The sequence below is a fragment of the Lepisma saccharinum genome (genome assembly GCF_977018435.1).
Source record: "Lepisma saccharinum chromosome 15 unlocalized genomic scaffold, izLepSacc3.1 SUPER_15_unloc_1, whole genome shotgun sequence".
NCBI lineage: Eukaryota > Metazoa > Arthropoda > Insecta > Zygentoma > Lepismatidae > Lepisma > Lepisma saccharinum.
In genome coordinates, this window is record NW_028142892.1 from 2,672,182 (window position 1) to 2,689,408 (window position 17,227).

Below are 17,227 nucleotides of genomic sequence, written 5' to 3' on the forward strand. Positions count from 1 at the left end.
GCTGATATTTTACATGTAATTCATAAGAAACTTGTAGCTAGGTTAGGTGGACGTTAAGTTTGAGCCTGGCAATAGAAATTCCGTCGAGTTTTCTGTGTTACTAATCCGATATAATTTTGTATACGAATTTGAGTTTTCATAGAATAGTTAAATTTACTGACTGCTAACGTATAGCTACAAATTTGCTTACCCCCCAAAAAAAAATATTTCCCAAAATAAAATCACAAATACGCCACTGAGTGACCCAAAACAAAAAACTTAATTTGCACAGTATATCCCACATAAAAAAGTTATGTGTTGGCTCAATGAATAAGGTAGTGTATAATAATACACTTATTTTTCACTCTTTGTACACATGGTTAGAAACATTATCATCTTCAATAATAAGAATTTAAAGAATAGATTGCACGAAGGTATACAAATCATGGTTTTAGCGCAATTCAAGGAATTGCATCTTTTGTAAATACAATGTATAAAGAAACAAACTGCCAGGGTACTAACTGAGACGAGTGTACAAGTAACTAGAAACAACGTAATCATTGCATAATACTTATAGAATGGTATTATCAACTTTTCTGCGAGAAACATGCAAAAGAACAAAGTGCATATGTAACAGAATACTCAAAGATTCATAGGATTGTGTAAATTTTTCACTAATCTGAAAAATCGACATTCGTTAAAAATAAACTTTTTTATTTAAACTTAACTTTATGAACATTAGTGGAATGGTACACGTACGTACTCTATCATACAAATCCACAATATATACGTACATAGTCGATACACTTGAAAAAACACTAAAGAGATCCGTAGTTTTCTCTACGAAGAAATCTTGTGATGCACTTTTAAGGTACTTATAGTAAGTAGTTTCTACTGCTCGATGTGCACAAATATAGTAAGTCTTGTTTGTATAAAATGAACGGAATAAATAAGAAAGTAACAATGTACTTTCGACTATAACAACACTGCCGTAAGCTGCCTTCAGGTTCTTAAAAGTGTCTCACTCATCGCACGTAATGCAGACACCTATTTTTATCAAGACCCACCCTTCGTCTGTCTGACGTCAGACTAACTGCTTTTCTTGTTAGGTTAAAGTCTCTTAGCATAAATAATTCAGTTTTCGTAAAAACCCCGAAAAATCGCAGTGTGTTTCAGAGCCGAACTGGCCCATCCTATGCGCCCTCTTACCATGACGCTCTGCCTCCAAAAGGGTGCCGAAAATTACGCAGTTTACACCCTTGCTGCAAGATGATTCGTTAACAATGAAATTCTTAATACATCAAGCGTGTATTTTTTGACCATAGATGGCAGCACAAGAATATATTTTTTGTTGGTTACAAGCATCACGAAGAACTAGAAGGTTTATCATAATTATACGAACTTTTATAGCCTACATGTTCTTTAGTTCTAAAAGACTTGAGAGACTATTATGTGTAATTGATTGGACGACAATAATAACTTACAATTTGAATCAAACTCTTCTAAACTAATAGTTTCTCCACGAATTCATAAGATGAGTTCATTTCACGAATTCATAATTCGACGAGATAATGATTGATTACGTTCTGCAGTTGATTTGTATATCCCACGCTGTTAATTTTTTAACTGATCTTATTTTACTCCAATGTAACCTATAGCCCAGAAGCGTCAACTTAAGATAAATTTTGAGGAGGCAAGGTATTTTTTGGGGGGCAGGATCGGCATATGAACAATACATTATATATGTAAACATACATAAAATGAGTCCTTCTACGTGAATTTTGGGGGACAGAAAGTGCCTTCCCCCACTAAAGTCAGCGCCTATGGTATAGTCTAATGTAATTGTAACGTTGTCGATATGTTTACTGATGATATTTTTTTAATGGCCGCCCGAACAATGAAATTCCATCACCCTACTGATGCTCCCAGTCCGGCACAGGTATGTTTATGCTAAAAGAACTAAGCCTAAGAGCGAAGGCTTACGTAAGGAGACCAGAAAGGTGTCTGTGTTCCGTGCAATGAGCAAGACTTTTCAAAAAGCAACACTCTTTTGGCGAGATCACTTCCTCTTGGATTTGGCGCCGAGGAGCTTGAGCGTCTGCAGCCCCCAGAAGGAAGACGAGAGGAAGAAGCAGGGCTGCAGGCAGTAGGCCAGGAGGCTGGAGTGTTGCAGCCCCCCGACCCTCGCGTACAGCACGAACAGCAGGCAGCGCAGGAGCTCCAACACGCATGCGTGGGGGACGTTGTCGAACAGCATGCCGATGGACGTCAGCGACAGAAGGATGTAGGACACGAAGCAGATCACGGAGACCTCGCTCATTCCCTGAAACCAGAAACAAATATAATCAGGGTGGGAAAACGTTTAAGTTTGGCGGAAATGCTGGCCTTAGGGAGAGGTCCGAGGGGAGGTTGGTGGGAGTCATAACCAGCGATTTATCCACACCCCCCTAACCCCCCCCCCCAACATCCTCCGAAATTTTGACGAACACCCCCAAGCAGAGAAGTGGGATATGGGAATATATCAACAATAGAATGACAATACTTCAACATTAACAGAATGGAACCATATGTAGCTCTACAAGAAGCGTAGTCCAATGGACCTTTCGATCAACTAAGACCAAAGTGTCAAGGAAGGAGGGTGGAATGTGCAGCATGTCCATTTCCTGGAAACACTAGCTCCCTTGACAAGGCTTCGGTCAGCTCTAGGGAAGATACATTGCAATCTGGAAAATGTCAACCTGACCTCTCGCCCTCTTTACGGGGAGCACATAACGCACACTGTGTTGACAGTTAAGCGTTTGAATACCTAAATAAATATTTCTTAAAAACGTTACAGATTTGTAAATTCAACCCCTGAATCAATGAAATTTACATTTTGTTGCATTTTCCTTTCGATTCTTTCATGTGAAAAATGTACAATAAAAGTAAGAGAAGAAATTGAAAGATACAGGTGTAACTCCTTGTAGTGAATTCTGTTACTATGGTTAGCAACACTATTTTTCTGTAACTTGGGCGAGATGGATGATTTTGGAGTGGTAGAGAAGAGAACAGTCAAATGCTTCTGTGTGCCATCTCAGTTCGTGTGTTGTCGTTCTGCTTACTGTAACAATGCCTGAAACTTTATTTGAAAACTGGCTGAAGAAGGTAGAGAAAATGAAACCAGACAAAATGAAACCGTATCAATCCCTAGGATTGTATGTTTATTTTATTAAGTCTCTCTGAACGCTTCATGTTGACCAGGGCATTCACTTGTTTTTCTCAGCTGTCTCAAGCCTCTTAGGCATGTTTACAATGCATTGTGTTGTGCCATGCAAACCTCCTGAGCATTCAGGAAACAGGTAACACTTCTGGGTTTGGTGTCAGCGGTTTGCATGGTAGCAATTATAATAAACACGATTCGGCATCGAGGAAGAGCTCGATGGCCAGGGAATATAGAGGTGAGACAAGCTGGGAAGTGACGGGACTTTGGGAATTGAGTTGGTAGAGAGAGGAGGTCAGGAAGACAGGAGGTCGAGAGTGGAAGCACGCTTTGATCAACAGTTAGAGAGAAGCTCACAGAGGACTTCGCTATTTTCATTCAGCTCAGAGACTTCAGTTAGACAGGTAATTATCCTACACCCAGCCATGATACAGGTTCAACGGTTCACAAAATCCAACGAGTTGCCATTGTCTTTTCAGTAGTTTAATTCCTTTGTGTAATTTGTACCTTTCGCATGCCAAGCAATAACTCGTCATGTCAATGACGAGTGGTCTCATCAAGAGGATGAATGATGAGTAGTTTACATCACCCCAGCAGTTAACTGGTTCAGATCCCTTCATTCTATAGAATGACACGAAACCGAAAGTGGCGAGTAGAAAAGCAGCGACACTAATCGTAGATATAATTTTTTCCAACGGATATTCATAAAGTACCAATATAAAATGTACTGACTGAGTATAAGATATAAAATGGCAAATATTTCATGAAGAACCAAAGTTATTCATTCACGTCTATAGTTGATGTATGTGGCCATTTTTGTGGCTCTAAGAGTTCTTACCTTTGTTACAGAAATTATACATTAGAAAGAGAGTTCTAAAAGATTTATTTAGTTTTCTTTTAAGGCAAAGAGGCACATGACTCCTAATTTCCTAGAGTCTCATGTTCAGTATTTGAAAGATACACTCTCAATAGCGCAAAGAGTATTTTCCAAAGTTTTGTAAGGGTATAAGACTCCAATATGAAATTCCTTGACCGATTTCGTTCAAAAGCAATACCAGGTATCTATCAAACGTGCATCCCAACTTCCCACTATATTTTAAAGTCTTCATGGCCATGCTCTAAATATATAGAAAAACTCAATATGCTGACCCAATATCTGGAAACATCTATGAACAGATTGAATTAGGGCGAACATTTTAAAAACGGTCCAAAATATGCAATTAACACCCCCAAACTTACATCTCCCCAAAAGTTTCCAACATTCCCCAAGGGAAAAATCCTGGATAAACCCGTGGTCATGACCCCTCCATTGGCCCCGAGTTCCTAAAAATAAAGAAGAGCTTCAAGGGCAGGAAAAGACAGCAAAATGAGGGCCGACCACTAAAAAAAATTACACAAACTCCCCCCGTCGAAAATCCTGGTCAATCGACTGGGAGGGGTAACTTAGGCACCAAATAAAATAATTGTTTCTGTACGCTTTATAGGTCGCTCCTGGTTTCAATTTAGCAACAAAACTGAATTTTCTTGACTTTATATATGTTTTCACACTTAAAACTATCCAAAATTCCTGAAATCTTATTCTAAACAAGGAAATACATAACAATTGTGTTCAAATATTTTATTCAAAAATGGTTATTATGCGCTATTCGTTTAATTGTAGAATTAAATCATGAAGTGAAAGTATTATTTTATATGAAACAATGTAAATTCACTGCAGCGTCAAATTTCAATGAAAAATAATCAAAATAGAATTATGATAGATTCGATACATTAAAATAATAGTTTTATATTGAACTCAGACATAAATGAAATAGTAATTTGAAACCTTTACCGTATGTTATGCTTATAGCTGATAGGTAATAATACGAAATACGCGTATATGCATTAATTGTTTATTAATGTTTATATTGTGACTATACAATATAAGACACATCTACTTTAGACTGACGAACACAAATCTGTTCAGACCCGTATTATTATTATTATTATTATTATTATTTTTTGTTTTAGGTCCTGCGTATATTGTATGCCCCAGCCTCCCATCCCACCTCGGGCCATCCCTGTCTGGCGGTACCCCGTAGCGGCACATTTTTGTACGTGAGAATAAAAACTAATTACGTTCAAAATAAATGCGTGCGTAACTGCATGAATGCACGATTATTTACGAACTTACACAATTTTGAGCTGTTCTCACATGGACGCACATAACAAATTTTCAAAAACGAACAGCTGGTTTCTTAAGTTAGACTTGCTGACATCATGTTTACGTCATCATAGGAAGAACTGCTTCACAATGGAGATAGAAAAATTAGGTGAAAGAAGAGAGGAAGGAAGAGGATTAATGAAGCGAGAGAGAGAAAGAGAGAGAGAGGAAAGCGAAGTAGAGAAGCGAGAAAAAGACAAAAGGAAGAGAGAAGCCAGCGAGACAGAGAAATAGAAAAAATAGAAAAGCGAGAGATAAATAATAATAATAATAATAATAAAATCGCCTTTATTGGAGCGGGCGTGTTTCGGCCTCTATGGCCGTTCTTACAACAGAACCTTGTCTGAAATAAGAACATGAAAAGGTTTACATATCAATACAAATAAGAACAATTAAATATATTGGTATATACGCATATATGTATAGATAATGAAAAAGAAAAACAGATTTACCTATAAATTGTTGAACATAGGTATCTAATGTTCGTTGCTTTTGTTTTAGTACATATTCATATATATTCAGTAATCTGGAACAATGAAAAATATAATAATAATAATGAAGTGAAATAAAATAATGAAATTATAAGATTTATATGCAAAATAGAAGTTTAAAAGAAAAATAGGCAGAAGGTGAGGCAGAGAAGGAAGAGCAGCAGCATATGCTATACACAGAGAGAGAGAGAGAGATAAAAGATGAAACAGGCAGAAAACGGTAGGGAAGACATAGAAAAATAAGTGATCAAAATGAGAGGAAGTAATGACGAATGAATAAGTGCTAAAAGCGAGAAAAGTCAAATGCAAGAAAGAACATACAAGGAAAGACAATGACAACAGATTTACAATAAAAGGAAGGAGAATGAGGCAATTTTTCCTTACTCGGAGGAGATGTTGCGGACGGGCAGAAGTTCATTTCATGAACACAATAACAAAAGAAGTGGAAGAATAGTGGAACCTTTCTTTCCAGAAAAAAAACCCACAGTTTATGGGCGTATTTAAGGGGTGGGGGTTATAAGGGTTCAACCCCTCTTCCAACTAGATCAGAAAATGTATCCAGATTACCTAATTTTCACATATTTATTCTTCTAATTTAGAGGCATGCAAGACGGGAAAGAAATTAATTGCAGGTGCCTTGGACGGGAAGTGTCTGCCATTTCAAGATAATTTCAATAATTTTTCAGGACGGAAAATGTTCAGAAAATTCCCGACATTTCACTAATTTTAGATATTACATGTAATTTCTGCCCGAAGCAGTTGTTTTTTAAATTGTAGCACAAATTTTACCATTTCTTTAACAACCTACCTGATTCGGACAGTGCGCTGAATTTTAGGAATAAGCATTCTTTAAGTTCGAATTTTTTGAAAATTTGAAATTCCCAACTTCTTGATAATCCCGAAAGTCGATATCAATTCACAAAGGCTGGATCGGTAGGAGAAATTGTCTCGATTAGCCTTTCTGCGTATAAAGTGGATTTAGAAACAAACTCAATCATTTATTTACTCTCAGTATAAAAATGTCAAATTACAAAAGGGTTGAAATTCTTTTATTAAGTTTTTGTTCATTTTTGCTTTCTGCTAATATAAATCAATTAGATTTAATAGTTATATTTGTCTTGCATTCTTGTGTTACTTTTATTGTACATATATTGTTATTGGTCTTTTGAAAGCAGGGTTCTTAAAAGTCCAGGAATTTTAAATAAATTCAATTCCGGTCCAGGAGAGAAAATCAACAAGCGTAAATGGGTTCTGGACAGTAAAGAACCTTTATATGTGTAATGTATTTCAATTCGGTCCAGAAACCTTTCTTCCGGATCATTTTAAATACGAACCAGGAAACTTTTACCAATGAAACAATTTGCAACTTGGACCGAATTTAAATTGTGCGAGAGAAAAGGTTTCGGTCCTGCAGCGGAACCCAATAGAACCCATTAGAAACTTTGGATAGGGGGGGGGGGGGGTTCAGCACAAGATTGTTGGTGAGGGGAAATTCCCGTCCACACCAGAATTTCGTACCCCTTCCCCTCCGGTCCACCCCTTGAATTCATCTGAAAGAGAACTCCCTTCTCGCTTACCACGTGTCGCAGGGCCAGTTCCTGGAAGCCGAATACTACGAGGCAGAAGTGGAGGAGGAGGTAGACGTTGCACCACAGAGGGAGCTGCACTTCGTATTTCTCACGGGTCCTTATCTGGAAAGAAATATGCCTTTAACTATTATTATTATTTATTATTTGAAGTAGGGTTACACTTAAGCTTACAGTATTTTTACACGGATTATCTTTCTATAGAAACAGCTTTTTGCCCTACATGGGTTAATTTGTTAAGCTATACAATTCTGCTAAATGTTTATAAATGTATAAATATGGAAAAATATAAGTGTGCCTATATAATTGAATACACAAGGAATAAAAACACACAATATATAGAAATTAAGTAAGTATATGTGAAGGAGGCAAATGAGGCACGGTGTCAGTATTCGTAGATTAACATCTTAATTTCTTTAAATTTGGCCAAATTTCTCTCCTTTTTCCAGGCTACAGGCAGTTGATTCCATACATTGATTTCATACAATGAAATACTTCTTACTTGTAAGCATGGGCGGAGTTTGAGCTTTTGCTTTGGGGGGGCAGACTCTGGGAGAAGCATATCATATTATAAACTAGCGGACATTCAATAACCCTCAGGTATTGAATATCCTCTACTTTATAAGGGATCCGGAGGCCTTCCCCCGGAAATAAAAAAAAACAACTTATAAACACTGTGTTTTAGACCTTTTAGATTTGAAAATCTTAAATTTCCACGCTTAAGTAAACAAATATTAATTAGTATATTGGTTGACAGTTTTAAAAGAAGCAAAACAGTACGATTATTGAATTTTGAATTTTATTATTTTTTTATTGATACAATACTCGTATTACTTTAAAAAAGTTACGTATAGTAAGCTTTCGAAAAATTAAATTGAAAAGTTATTTTGATTCCTCTGCAGTAATTTTTGATTCAACACAAATTCATTTTACATTTTTCTTTCAATCTGTACACATCAATCAAATCGTCTGAGACCCGCTATTGCGGCGCAATTACTGCACATGCCATCATGCCAAACGTCAAGATTTGCAGTATGGCTTCATAACAAAAATGTAGTAACTGAACTTAATCATGTGTAATTTTTTAAGTCTTTTTTAAGTTGAGGGGTCAGGGCCCCCCTGGCCCCTCCAGAACTTTGCCTATGCTTATAAGCAGGGAACGGATTTACATGTAGTAAAAAAGTGCATATACATGTTTAGTTATTTTCACAAAATATGGAGTTAAATAAATATGGACTTAAAATTGTAAAAAATTACCCTTTAATAATATAAGACAGTACAGGAGCTGCATTCAAGGGATTCTCTCCCAATGTTGCCAAATACCATTTGTAAGAACCAGGAGCCGATGCTTGAGCCCTCATTCACTATTGTTGACAACAATTGTAAATAAACAGGAATATCAAGTGTTTTACGATAGCAAAAGCAAACAGTAGGGAGGTGAAAAAATAAAACTTATTGTTTGGATGACAGAAAACTTGTAATTAAGAATTAACGCAATTGGTTGGTATAAAAGAGGTCGTAATATTTACTTTGTTTAACGTCGCTTCGGATTTTGCCAGTTAATCGCAAAAAATTCACTCAACTCTCTAGTTATTCCGCGAATATGGAGTATATCTTGAGAAATGTTTTGAAAAGTGGAAATATTATTTAAAATATGTCGAATATGAGCCAACACCTAATATATGTAGAAATATGGAAAATAAAAACTGAATTTTTCGAGTCTACATGCCAGGATGTGCAAAGAAAATACAACAGATTTCAGCTTCACACAAAAATATGTATTTCCATAAAATCCGTTCACTGGTTATACGTTTCCAAGCATGTGGAAAACGCGGTGTGGCCCGTTATCCATGTTCAAAAAATCAAATACGAGGGGAAGTCAGTAAATACGCCACAAACTGATGTGGGATAGCTGAAAATAGTAGTTAGTAGTTTCTAAAAGTGGCATTACATGGCAGCACAATCCAGCTTGAATACTGCGTATTCAGTTAGCAGTCGCGACTGTACTCGAGGATCGTACGTGGAGGAGATTATGCGAGTGACGATAGACAGCATAGCAACTGCAACAGGGTGTTCTCGTGGTTTAGCCTATAACATAATGCACGAACCTTTGACTTTCCGAAAAGTGTGTGCACGGCGGCGGCAAACGTTTCGCGGATGATGAAGATGTTGAACGTGAGGTGCGACTGTGGCTGGAGCAGAAGCCCAAATACTTTTATGCAGCTGGTTTCGGAGGACTGGTAAGTGTGGGGATTATTTTGAGAAATATAAATGGTTCTTAAGTCAGTATCTTACTTAGTATTCTTTTAAAATAAACGTTTGTGACTTAACTGACTTTCCTATGTACTTCGTTCAAGTTTAAAATTGTTCTAAGATTCATGCTTTGTTTCTGTCTTTGAATTTCGGATATTTTACGATTTTCTACCTTTTGGGTCAAGGTGAAGATGAAGGAAAAATGTTTAAATGGATAAAGGGACCGACAAAATGCCTTAACAAGACTTCAATTGAACTTCTGGCTTCTTAATGTATGGGAGTGACCACTCAACACATTACTTACAAAGAAAGCCTTCATGAATCGATTGATCATTTTTGGCTAATCGCGAATATGAGGATGAGTGATGAAATGATGAAAGAACACTCACAAAGACCACCAATGATCAGGCCCCCCGTTGATTGATTGAGTTCGTTTTTTAAGTTCACTTGATGCACAAGGCTAATCGAGACAGGTCCTACAGTTTAAAGTGAGATCCGAACCACTGTGTGCCTCCAACGGGAATCGTAGCCGGAACGGAACCATTGATTACAATGCGACGACGACGCTATTAACACTACGCCATCGGGGAGGACCCAGGACCGGAATTGCATACATATACAATTCCTGGACCTTAAACAACCCTAGTTATAACTGTTGGTCAGTTTAAGTCAAATGGTCGGGTTTCCTTCATGTTTGGCTACTTTCCAGTATTTCGTTGTTTTTAATTTCCCAGCCATTTTCCAAGTCACTTTTGGAGAGCTGGGGAAGAAGTCACACCTAAATCAGGGAGTGTGCCATATATTTAACTCCAACAAATTGTATTTCTGCAGCTTTGTTGTGTTCTGAGAATATGCTGGTCACGTGGTTTCGGCCACGTCTTGTGCACTCTCACGTTCGAGATGCAGTTCCCCAATGCATGTAGCAGCGAAGGAAGGGAAACTAGGAAGTGCGCTCGTTTCATTGAAAAGTTTACAACGCAGCGCTGTGTGCGTACTTTTTCTGATACTGGTAACAACTACTCTCAGTTTCATATAAATTAATTCAATGGGTGCATATTTTGAAATACGAAAATTCAAGTATTCACTTACCGTAATTTTCGGCGTGAAAATAATATTTCCTTAAGTTCCCTAGCAACGTTCGTTTTCATGGCCAACAGCAAAAGTATTGTTACACCTCTAAACACATTGCACAATGGAGTTCTTGCATTGACTATTAAGTTACAACTGTTTATGTAATCTCTGGACCCAACCTTCTTCTGTTTGATGCGAGTTTTCTAACTAGGAATTGTTGATGAGGATAAAGTGAGAAAAAAATGTCTGATTTCGCCCCTGAAAATGGACATTACTAGGGACCTTAAAAAGGGGGTAAATTATTGATTTTTTAAAGTTTCTCGATCTTTGGAGGCAATTTCGTGGGGGTTCGTAATGGGGTATTTTTTGCCTCCTGGGCTTCCTTCACGGGGACATTTATGTCAGTGAGAGTAGAATTGAGGCTTCATATATACTATGTTTATTGGACAAATCGATGGTGGCACTGTATGATGCATTTACTTCGTACGCCCTAAATCTATAATACTAACTCTCTAGCCCTCTTAAGGCCAAAGGTTTATGGCTGCAGCAACACAAGCCTTCCATCTGTCCCTGTTCTGGGCAAGATCAATCAATCCTTAACCGATTTCCTTTAGGTCCATCTCAGCTTTATCCCACCATACTCGTCTTGACCTTCCTACAGGTCTCTTACCATCAGGTTTCCCAACAAGAATACTGTGAATTCCTCTTTCCTCTCCCATTCGTACCACATCTAAGCCTTCTTGATTTAATGATTCTAATAATATCTGGACATGGATACTAATTATCCAGTTCTAAATTATGCAACCTTCTCCACTCACCCTTCTCCTCATCCCTATTAGGTCCAAATAATTTTTCTAAATACATTATTTTCAATTACTCTTTTTATTTTCCTCTTTTAATGTAAGGGACCAAATTTCACATCCATACTGTTTTGTATATTTTAACTTTTAGTTAAATCTACGAGTTCACGATATCGTGCAATGGAGAAAACATGGCACGGCCCTTGACGAGTGTCCCTTACTTACGTCCATCTTGTCTTCCTCCGCCCCCAGGCGGGGCCTTCCAGGAAGCCAACTGGGCCCCTTCCACAGGGCCCCCAGCTTGTTCCTCCACCCCTCCATGGAGTTCCACTTGTCTACAATGTGCCTGTTGTAGAACGTCTGAAACGATGGAAAATACTGCTTTATCTTGCGAAGAGGAGAAAACAAACAAATGGAAACAATTTGGCAAAGTTTGCAATAAATGCACTTTATGCATTAAGAATGAGAAATAAGTAAAGTAGATACGAACGAGTCAGGCAGGCGGAATTTGTCGGTTAATATTTGCTTAAATAAATTAAAACATATTTTTGGGTTAATAGTTATCCGAAATGATAAAGCTTCCCTGCATGATCATCGACTAGAAATCCCTAAACACAAGAGGCGGATGGGTCTCCTGAGAGCATGTTAAATGTAAATGTTAAGCCACAAGATATTCGCAAAAATACTTTAAGTGAGGAACGTGGAAAATGTAGTTATTGGCAATACAGACGTGCATACTGACGTTCTCCTAATATAAAAAGGCTTGATTTTCATATTGAATCTCCTGCTCAAAAAACGAAATTTTTCAATTACACTCTGCCTCGAAAACCTATGGAGCAAAGCCGCGCAAAGCTGTACAGAAGGGAAGAAAGCGAGTGAGTGGAGCACGGCTGGTAGCTGCGTTCACTTCTCCTCTCACACGTTCATTGGTAGAGTCTTCTAGAGTCACTACTTGCCCAGAGGACTTGTATCCGTTCGGTCGCTCCAAGACACGCGGGACACAGAATATCTGTTAGAATTTCACGCACATGAAATTTTATTACCCACCCTACATGTTTTATAATAATAAGCTAGGGAAGGGATTTTAAGGTGCAACACCTTTCCATAAATGTAGCGCTTTTCATACCGATCGTTTGAGAATGTATTTAAGGACTTGAAATCACCATTTTGCACCTTTTCGTGAGAAATCCCCTTTTTACCCCTCTTTGATGCTACAGCACCTTTTTTCCTTACTTTTCTTTCATGTTTTGTTAAAAAAAATGGACAGACTAAAATGATTTTCACTCTTCTTGAGCAGCTATACAAAATCTTAAGAGCCTCGAACGAGAGCTATAAAATTATGTAATATAATAATTGCAATTCCAACACAATGTAGTTTCTCCACATACTGTATAAGGATCTCCTGAACTCAAAGCATCAGCGACTTAATTCCAAAACAGAAATGTTGAGCGTAATCCAAAATAACAAGTTGGTTGAAACCCAGTAAATGTTTTTTGAACCTTTTAGAAAACATTTTTTGAAACTTTTTTTCCATTTCCCGATCATAATTTTTCACCTTAAAAGCTTTTCTCTAATAATAACAATTAATTTGAACAATTTAACTAGTCAATGTGATAGTAAATTCTATGCCTTTTGTGGGCCTCCCCATGGTGCAGTGGTAGCGGTCCCGGGTTCGATACCCGGTGGAGGCACACAGTGGTTCGGATTCCACTTCAAACTGTAGGTTCAGTCCCGATTAGCCTATGTGTGCATAAAGTGGACTTACACCACCAACTCAAATCTACTTTTTTTGTAATTCCATTACTACTATGTATCTGCGATGACTGTGACAACATCCTTGCCCAGTAACTAACTGCTAAGTGAGAGTTGCGTTAACTCTTGAGTAGAAGCAGAGAAGGGCGCCTACCTGTGACCAGAAGGGGTTGAAGAGAGGCTGGCTGAAGACGAGGCCATACACGATGTCCTCCCCGTCCCTCTCCTCAGCGAACGTCCCGAACATCCTGTCCCAGATGATGAGGAAACCGCCGTAGTTCTTGTCCAAGCAGTACAGGTTGCAGCCTGCAAGAAAGACATAAATACTGTAGTTGAACGTTCCATGTTGAAGCAAAGTTCATTTTTTTAATTACGTATTTAGAGAACTAGATTGAACCCTCCACGTGACGTATCAGAGAAGAGCTATTTCTTCAGTTTGAGCTGGTTACAGGAGTGTCATCAAAGATCTTGTGGTTAGTATCCCGGGTTCGAATCTCTGCCTTGGCATGGGTGTTCTTTGCGAGCGTCCCTTCGTCAATTTCAGCATCTTCATCATCTTCATCGTCGCTATTCGCCAGAAGCGGCAGAAAAGCGACGCGAAAGTAATCATTACATTGATTACAAAATACATCTATTGAACATACGTAACAACCAGCCTGGAATTCATTTCATCTTTTCCATTTTATTTTTGATCAGAGTTTACATCAGGCTAAAAAGTGTTCCATATGGCGGCTCGTCAGTTATCCATTCAGAGAAAGACACGGACAGCTACGTCAGACTTATTATTTAGTAGTTACGGTAGTGGCGGCGTCAACTTACATGTGCCGGTGGATCCCGAGCCCACCCAATAATATGTCTTATATTATTATTATTATTATTATATTTGTTATTGTGATTCGTGCTGGATTTTTTGTTGAAATCGGTAAATAACAGATTTTGTAAAAGGAAAAAATGAGTTGCTGTGATTAATATCATGACACATGATCCAATGCTTTCGTTTTGGCTCCTGGTCGAAATAGCGCGTGGATGCCGGCAGTTACGACCCTTGAGGTCCCGCTTATTTTTACGCACATATGTTTAGCATGCATACAATTGTATTTATATTGCACAGCGAGTACTAACCTGTGTCATAAGAGCTGTTCAAATTGGTGGCCGTGTAAGCCGGACTTACACTTTATTAGTTCTAGTAAAATGTATGTAATTATATGGCAAAATTCGTAAAAACTTCAAAGTTCAACTCGGCCCGATACCAGTCTTCGAGATCCTGTTTGTTAGACTGCAACACTTCAGCACCAGGGGGCACATAGGAACTCCCGCGTTCTGCTTGCGGAAAGTTGTAAGCCGTCTGAATGTTGCCTTACAAATTTCTGACCGCGAAGGAAGCAGTGCCTACCGTATCTGGATGGAGAACCTTAGGTTCGTAAACCTACGGCCACAGGCTTACAGCAGCGTTGCAAACCTCATGTTTAGAAAAAGTGTTGTTCATGGACGTCCGCAGTATTTCTTTCCACCAGGGAGGATTAAGCAAAGTATTTTTTTTTCAGGGGTTGGGGTAAACTAGGTATATTTCCCTTCTCAAAATATCTGCAACGCCCTTACAATAATTAACAATTTGATGTGACTGAAATGAAATTGTATGTGTGAAAATGGTTGACATTCATTTTTCAGGAAGTGTCTCCTTGCCTTGCCCCTTCTGGACATCCATGGTGTCGTTTAAACTCCGAAATTATGCTACATACTACTAAATTGTTCTGTGATTTTCATATTATTAATATTAAGTTATAACAAAAACATAAATATAAATTCGAATGGTTCAACCAACAGCATGGGTTCGACGTTATACGTGAAAAGTTTGAGAAAATTCAACCACAACGAAAAGTGGCCCTCTTCTTTTATTTATATCCCCAACTTACAAACGACTTTTTTAACTTGTGCGAGATTTAGCACCATTATGCTTGGGTTGGCTTCACTGAAGAGGAGGGGTTCCAGCGTTGTCGGGTATGAATGGTTGACTGCAAAGGAAATTTGAGCCGGCGGTGCTTCAAGGAGGTTTTTTCCAGGAACAGGGAATTCTGAACCAAAATGTAACAGGAAGGGGAAAAAGGAGAAACCTAAAAATGAGCGGGATACGATACGGGAAAACTAGATACACATTGATGTGCTAAAATCTTGTTTCTGTTGTTAGCTTGTAGGAGAGCATAAACATCAGAAATATTAAGATCTCAGTTTTCCGTTTATGTATAAACTCAGCTGGTAATAATTGAGCTAAAAGTGCAAAAATAAATAAATAATTAAATGTTAATGAAAGCTGAAGATTGAACCAATTTTACAAATCTCATGTCAAATGTGAACCAAATATTATTAATTACGTAGTCTGTGATTCAAACACTCTCCGAACAGCGTTCGAAAAGCCTGTTTATGATCTTTTAGGTGCTAGATTTGCTTTTACAGTATCCTAAGAAAGCACTTACATGTCCTTTGATAGAAATTTCTGGATATGTCCCTACAATTAGTGAGCATTTCTTTTTTAATTAATATTGTATTATTTTATTTATTTTTTGCTAAATATAGGGAATTTTAAGGCAAGAGAGGGAATTTATTTATATCCGAAAGGGATATTCCCATCACAGTACGAAAGATCACTGCTGTGAGCAGTGACCAATTTTGGATCTGGTTTCTTTTTGTTTCCCCTTTCTTGTTGTCGAGGTAATGCTTTTGCGAATTCCATCTATTGAAAGCGGACTGTCGGCCCTGTGCTGTGGTGTGATAGTGAAGTGCATTATGGAATAAAATGAGTGTGATTGTGCGGTGGGGTGGAGAACTTGTTGAAGACGCCGTTATCCAGCAAGGATTTTGCTGCCAAGAAGAAACTTGTGGATGTAGGTAGGCCCACCCCTTGCTTCTCTAGCAGGCATAGTAACAGAAACGAAAAATAAAGTGCGCCGATTTTGTGATTCAGGGTACGAAGCTGATACTTGGTTATGCGGTTGTAAAAAGTATTCAGCACTTTTCTGTTTCCTTCTATTTTTGTTTCTTTATTGTTATTATTATTCATTTTATCTAACTTTGCATATTTTTTATCGTTGCGTTAGTCATTGTGATAGGAATAAGACTGACTTAATTATCAGTTGAAATGTAGGAGATACACAGCCTAGCAAAGAAAACACCAATCCCAGGGATTTATCCAGAATTTTTAATTTGGTGAAAAATTCTAGGGAAGTGTTCTGAAAAAATGGAGGGGGTCGATGTGTGTGGATAAATCACTAAACATGCCAGCCCAAAAATAAGCACAACGGGAAATAACCTTCATCATGATAGGCTTACACTATTGGAAAGGTCACGCTCCGCCACTGGAGTTAAGCATATGTCGTGCAATGTATACCAGTCCACCTTTATGCGGATTACATCGGTTAGTAGATAAACTAGTAAGAAGAGAAGTACCATGGTGCACTCTGTGGTGCTTGGGCGTGTTGAGCACCCACTCCAAGGGGCCCAGGGTCCTGATGGTCTGCGTGTGCGTCCAGAACTGGTAGAGGAGGCTGAACTGTTGGTGCGTCAGGAAGTGGGCGGGCGGCACGAAGAGCGCCATCGGCAGGTAGAAGATCTGCAAAGAGAAGGGTTCAATTAGATGCAAATAAATGCAGGCATGCAAGTAAAACAAAAACAAATCACAAAAACTCAAAATTTTCCGGCAATTTCTATGTTTTTCGCAAAATTTCCCCTTTTTACCCAAAATTGGTACTGGATTTCCCTTCATGTAGCCTCTGCTTAGTGGAACAGAAAGCAGGAAGGGACAAGCAGTTTTCTCCCGCCGACGCTGTTTGCAGGGGCGGAACTGACCCCGCAAACCTTTCGCTTCGGCTCCCTCGCCCTCCCCCGTACAATAGGGGAGG

General features: G+C 38.4%; 1 protein-coding gene across 2 annotated transcripts in view; it reads right to left on the reverse strand.

The window, feature by feature from the left end:
- Positions 1-689: 689 nt before the first annotated feature.
- LOC145982234 (alkylglycerol monooxygenase-like) overlaps positions 690-17,227 on the reverse strand; it is a 51,823-nt gene continuing 35,285 nt past the window's right edge. For both annotated transcript variants that reach the window (XM_083115804.1, XM_083115805.1), the window contains 5 exons: positions 16,776-16,938; positions 13,489-13,640; positions 11,808-11,942; positions 7,450-7,563; positions 690-2,302 (listed from right to left, as the gene is read on the reverse strand). In XM_083115804.1, coding sequence (XP_082971930.1) covers positions 2,039-2,302; positions 7,450-7,563; positions 11,808-11,942; positions 13,489-13,640; positions 16,776-16,938 — 828 coding nt within the window. In that variant the 3' untranslated portion in view covers positions 690-2,038. The remainder of the gene's footprint in view (positions 2,303-7,449; positions 7,564-11,807; positions 11,943-13,488; positions 13,641-16,775; positions 16,939-17,227) is intronic.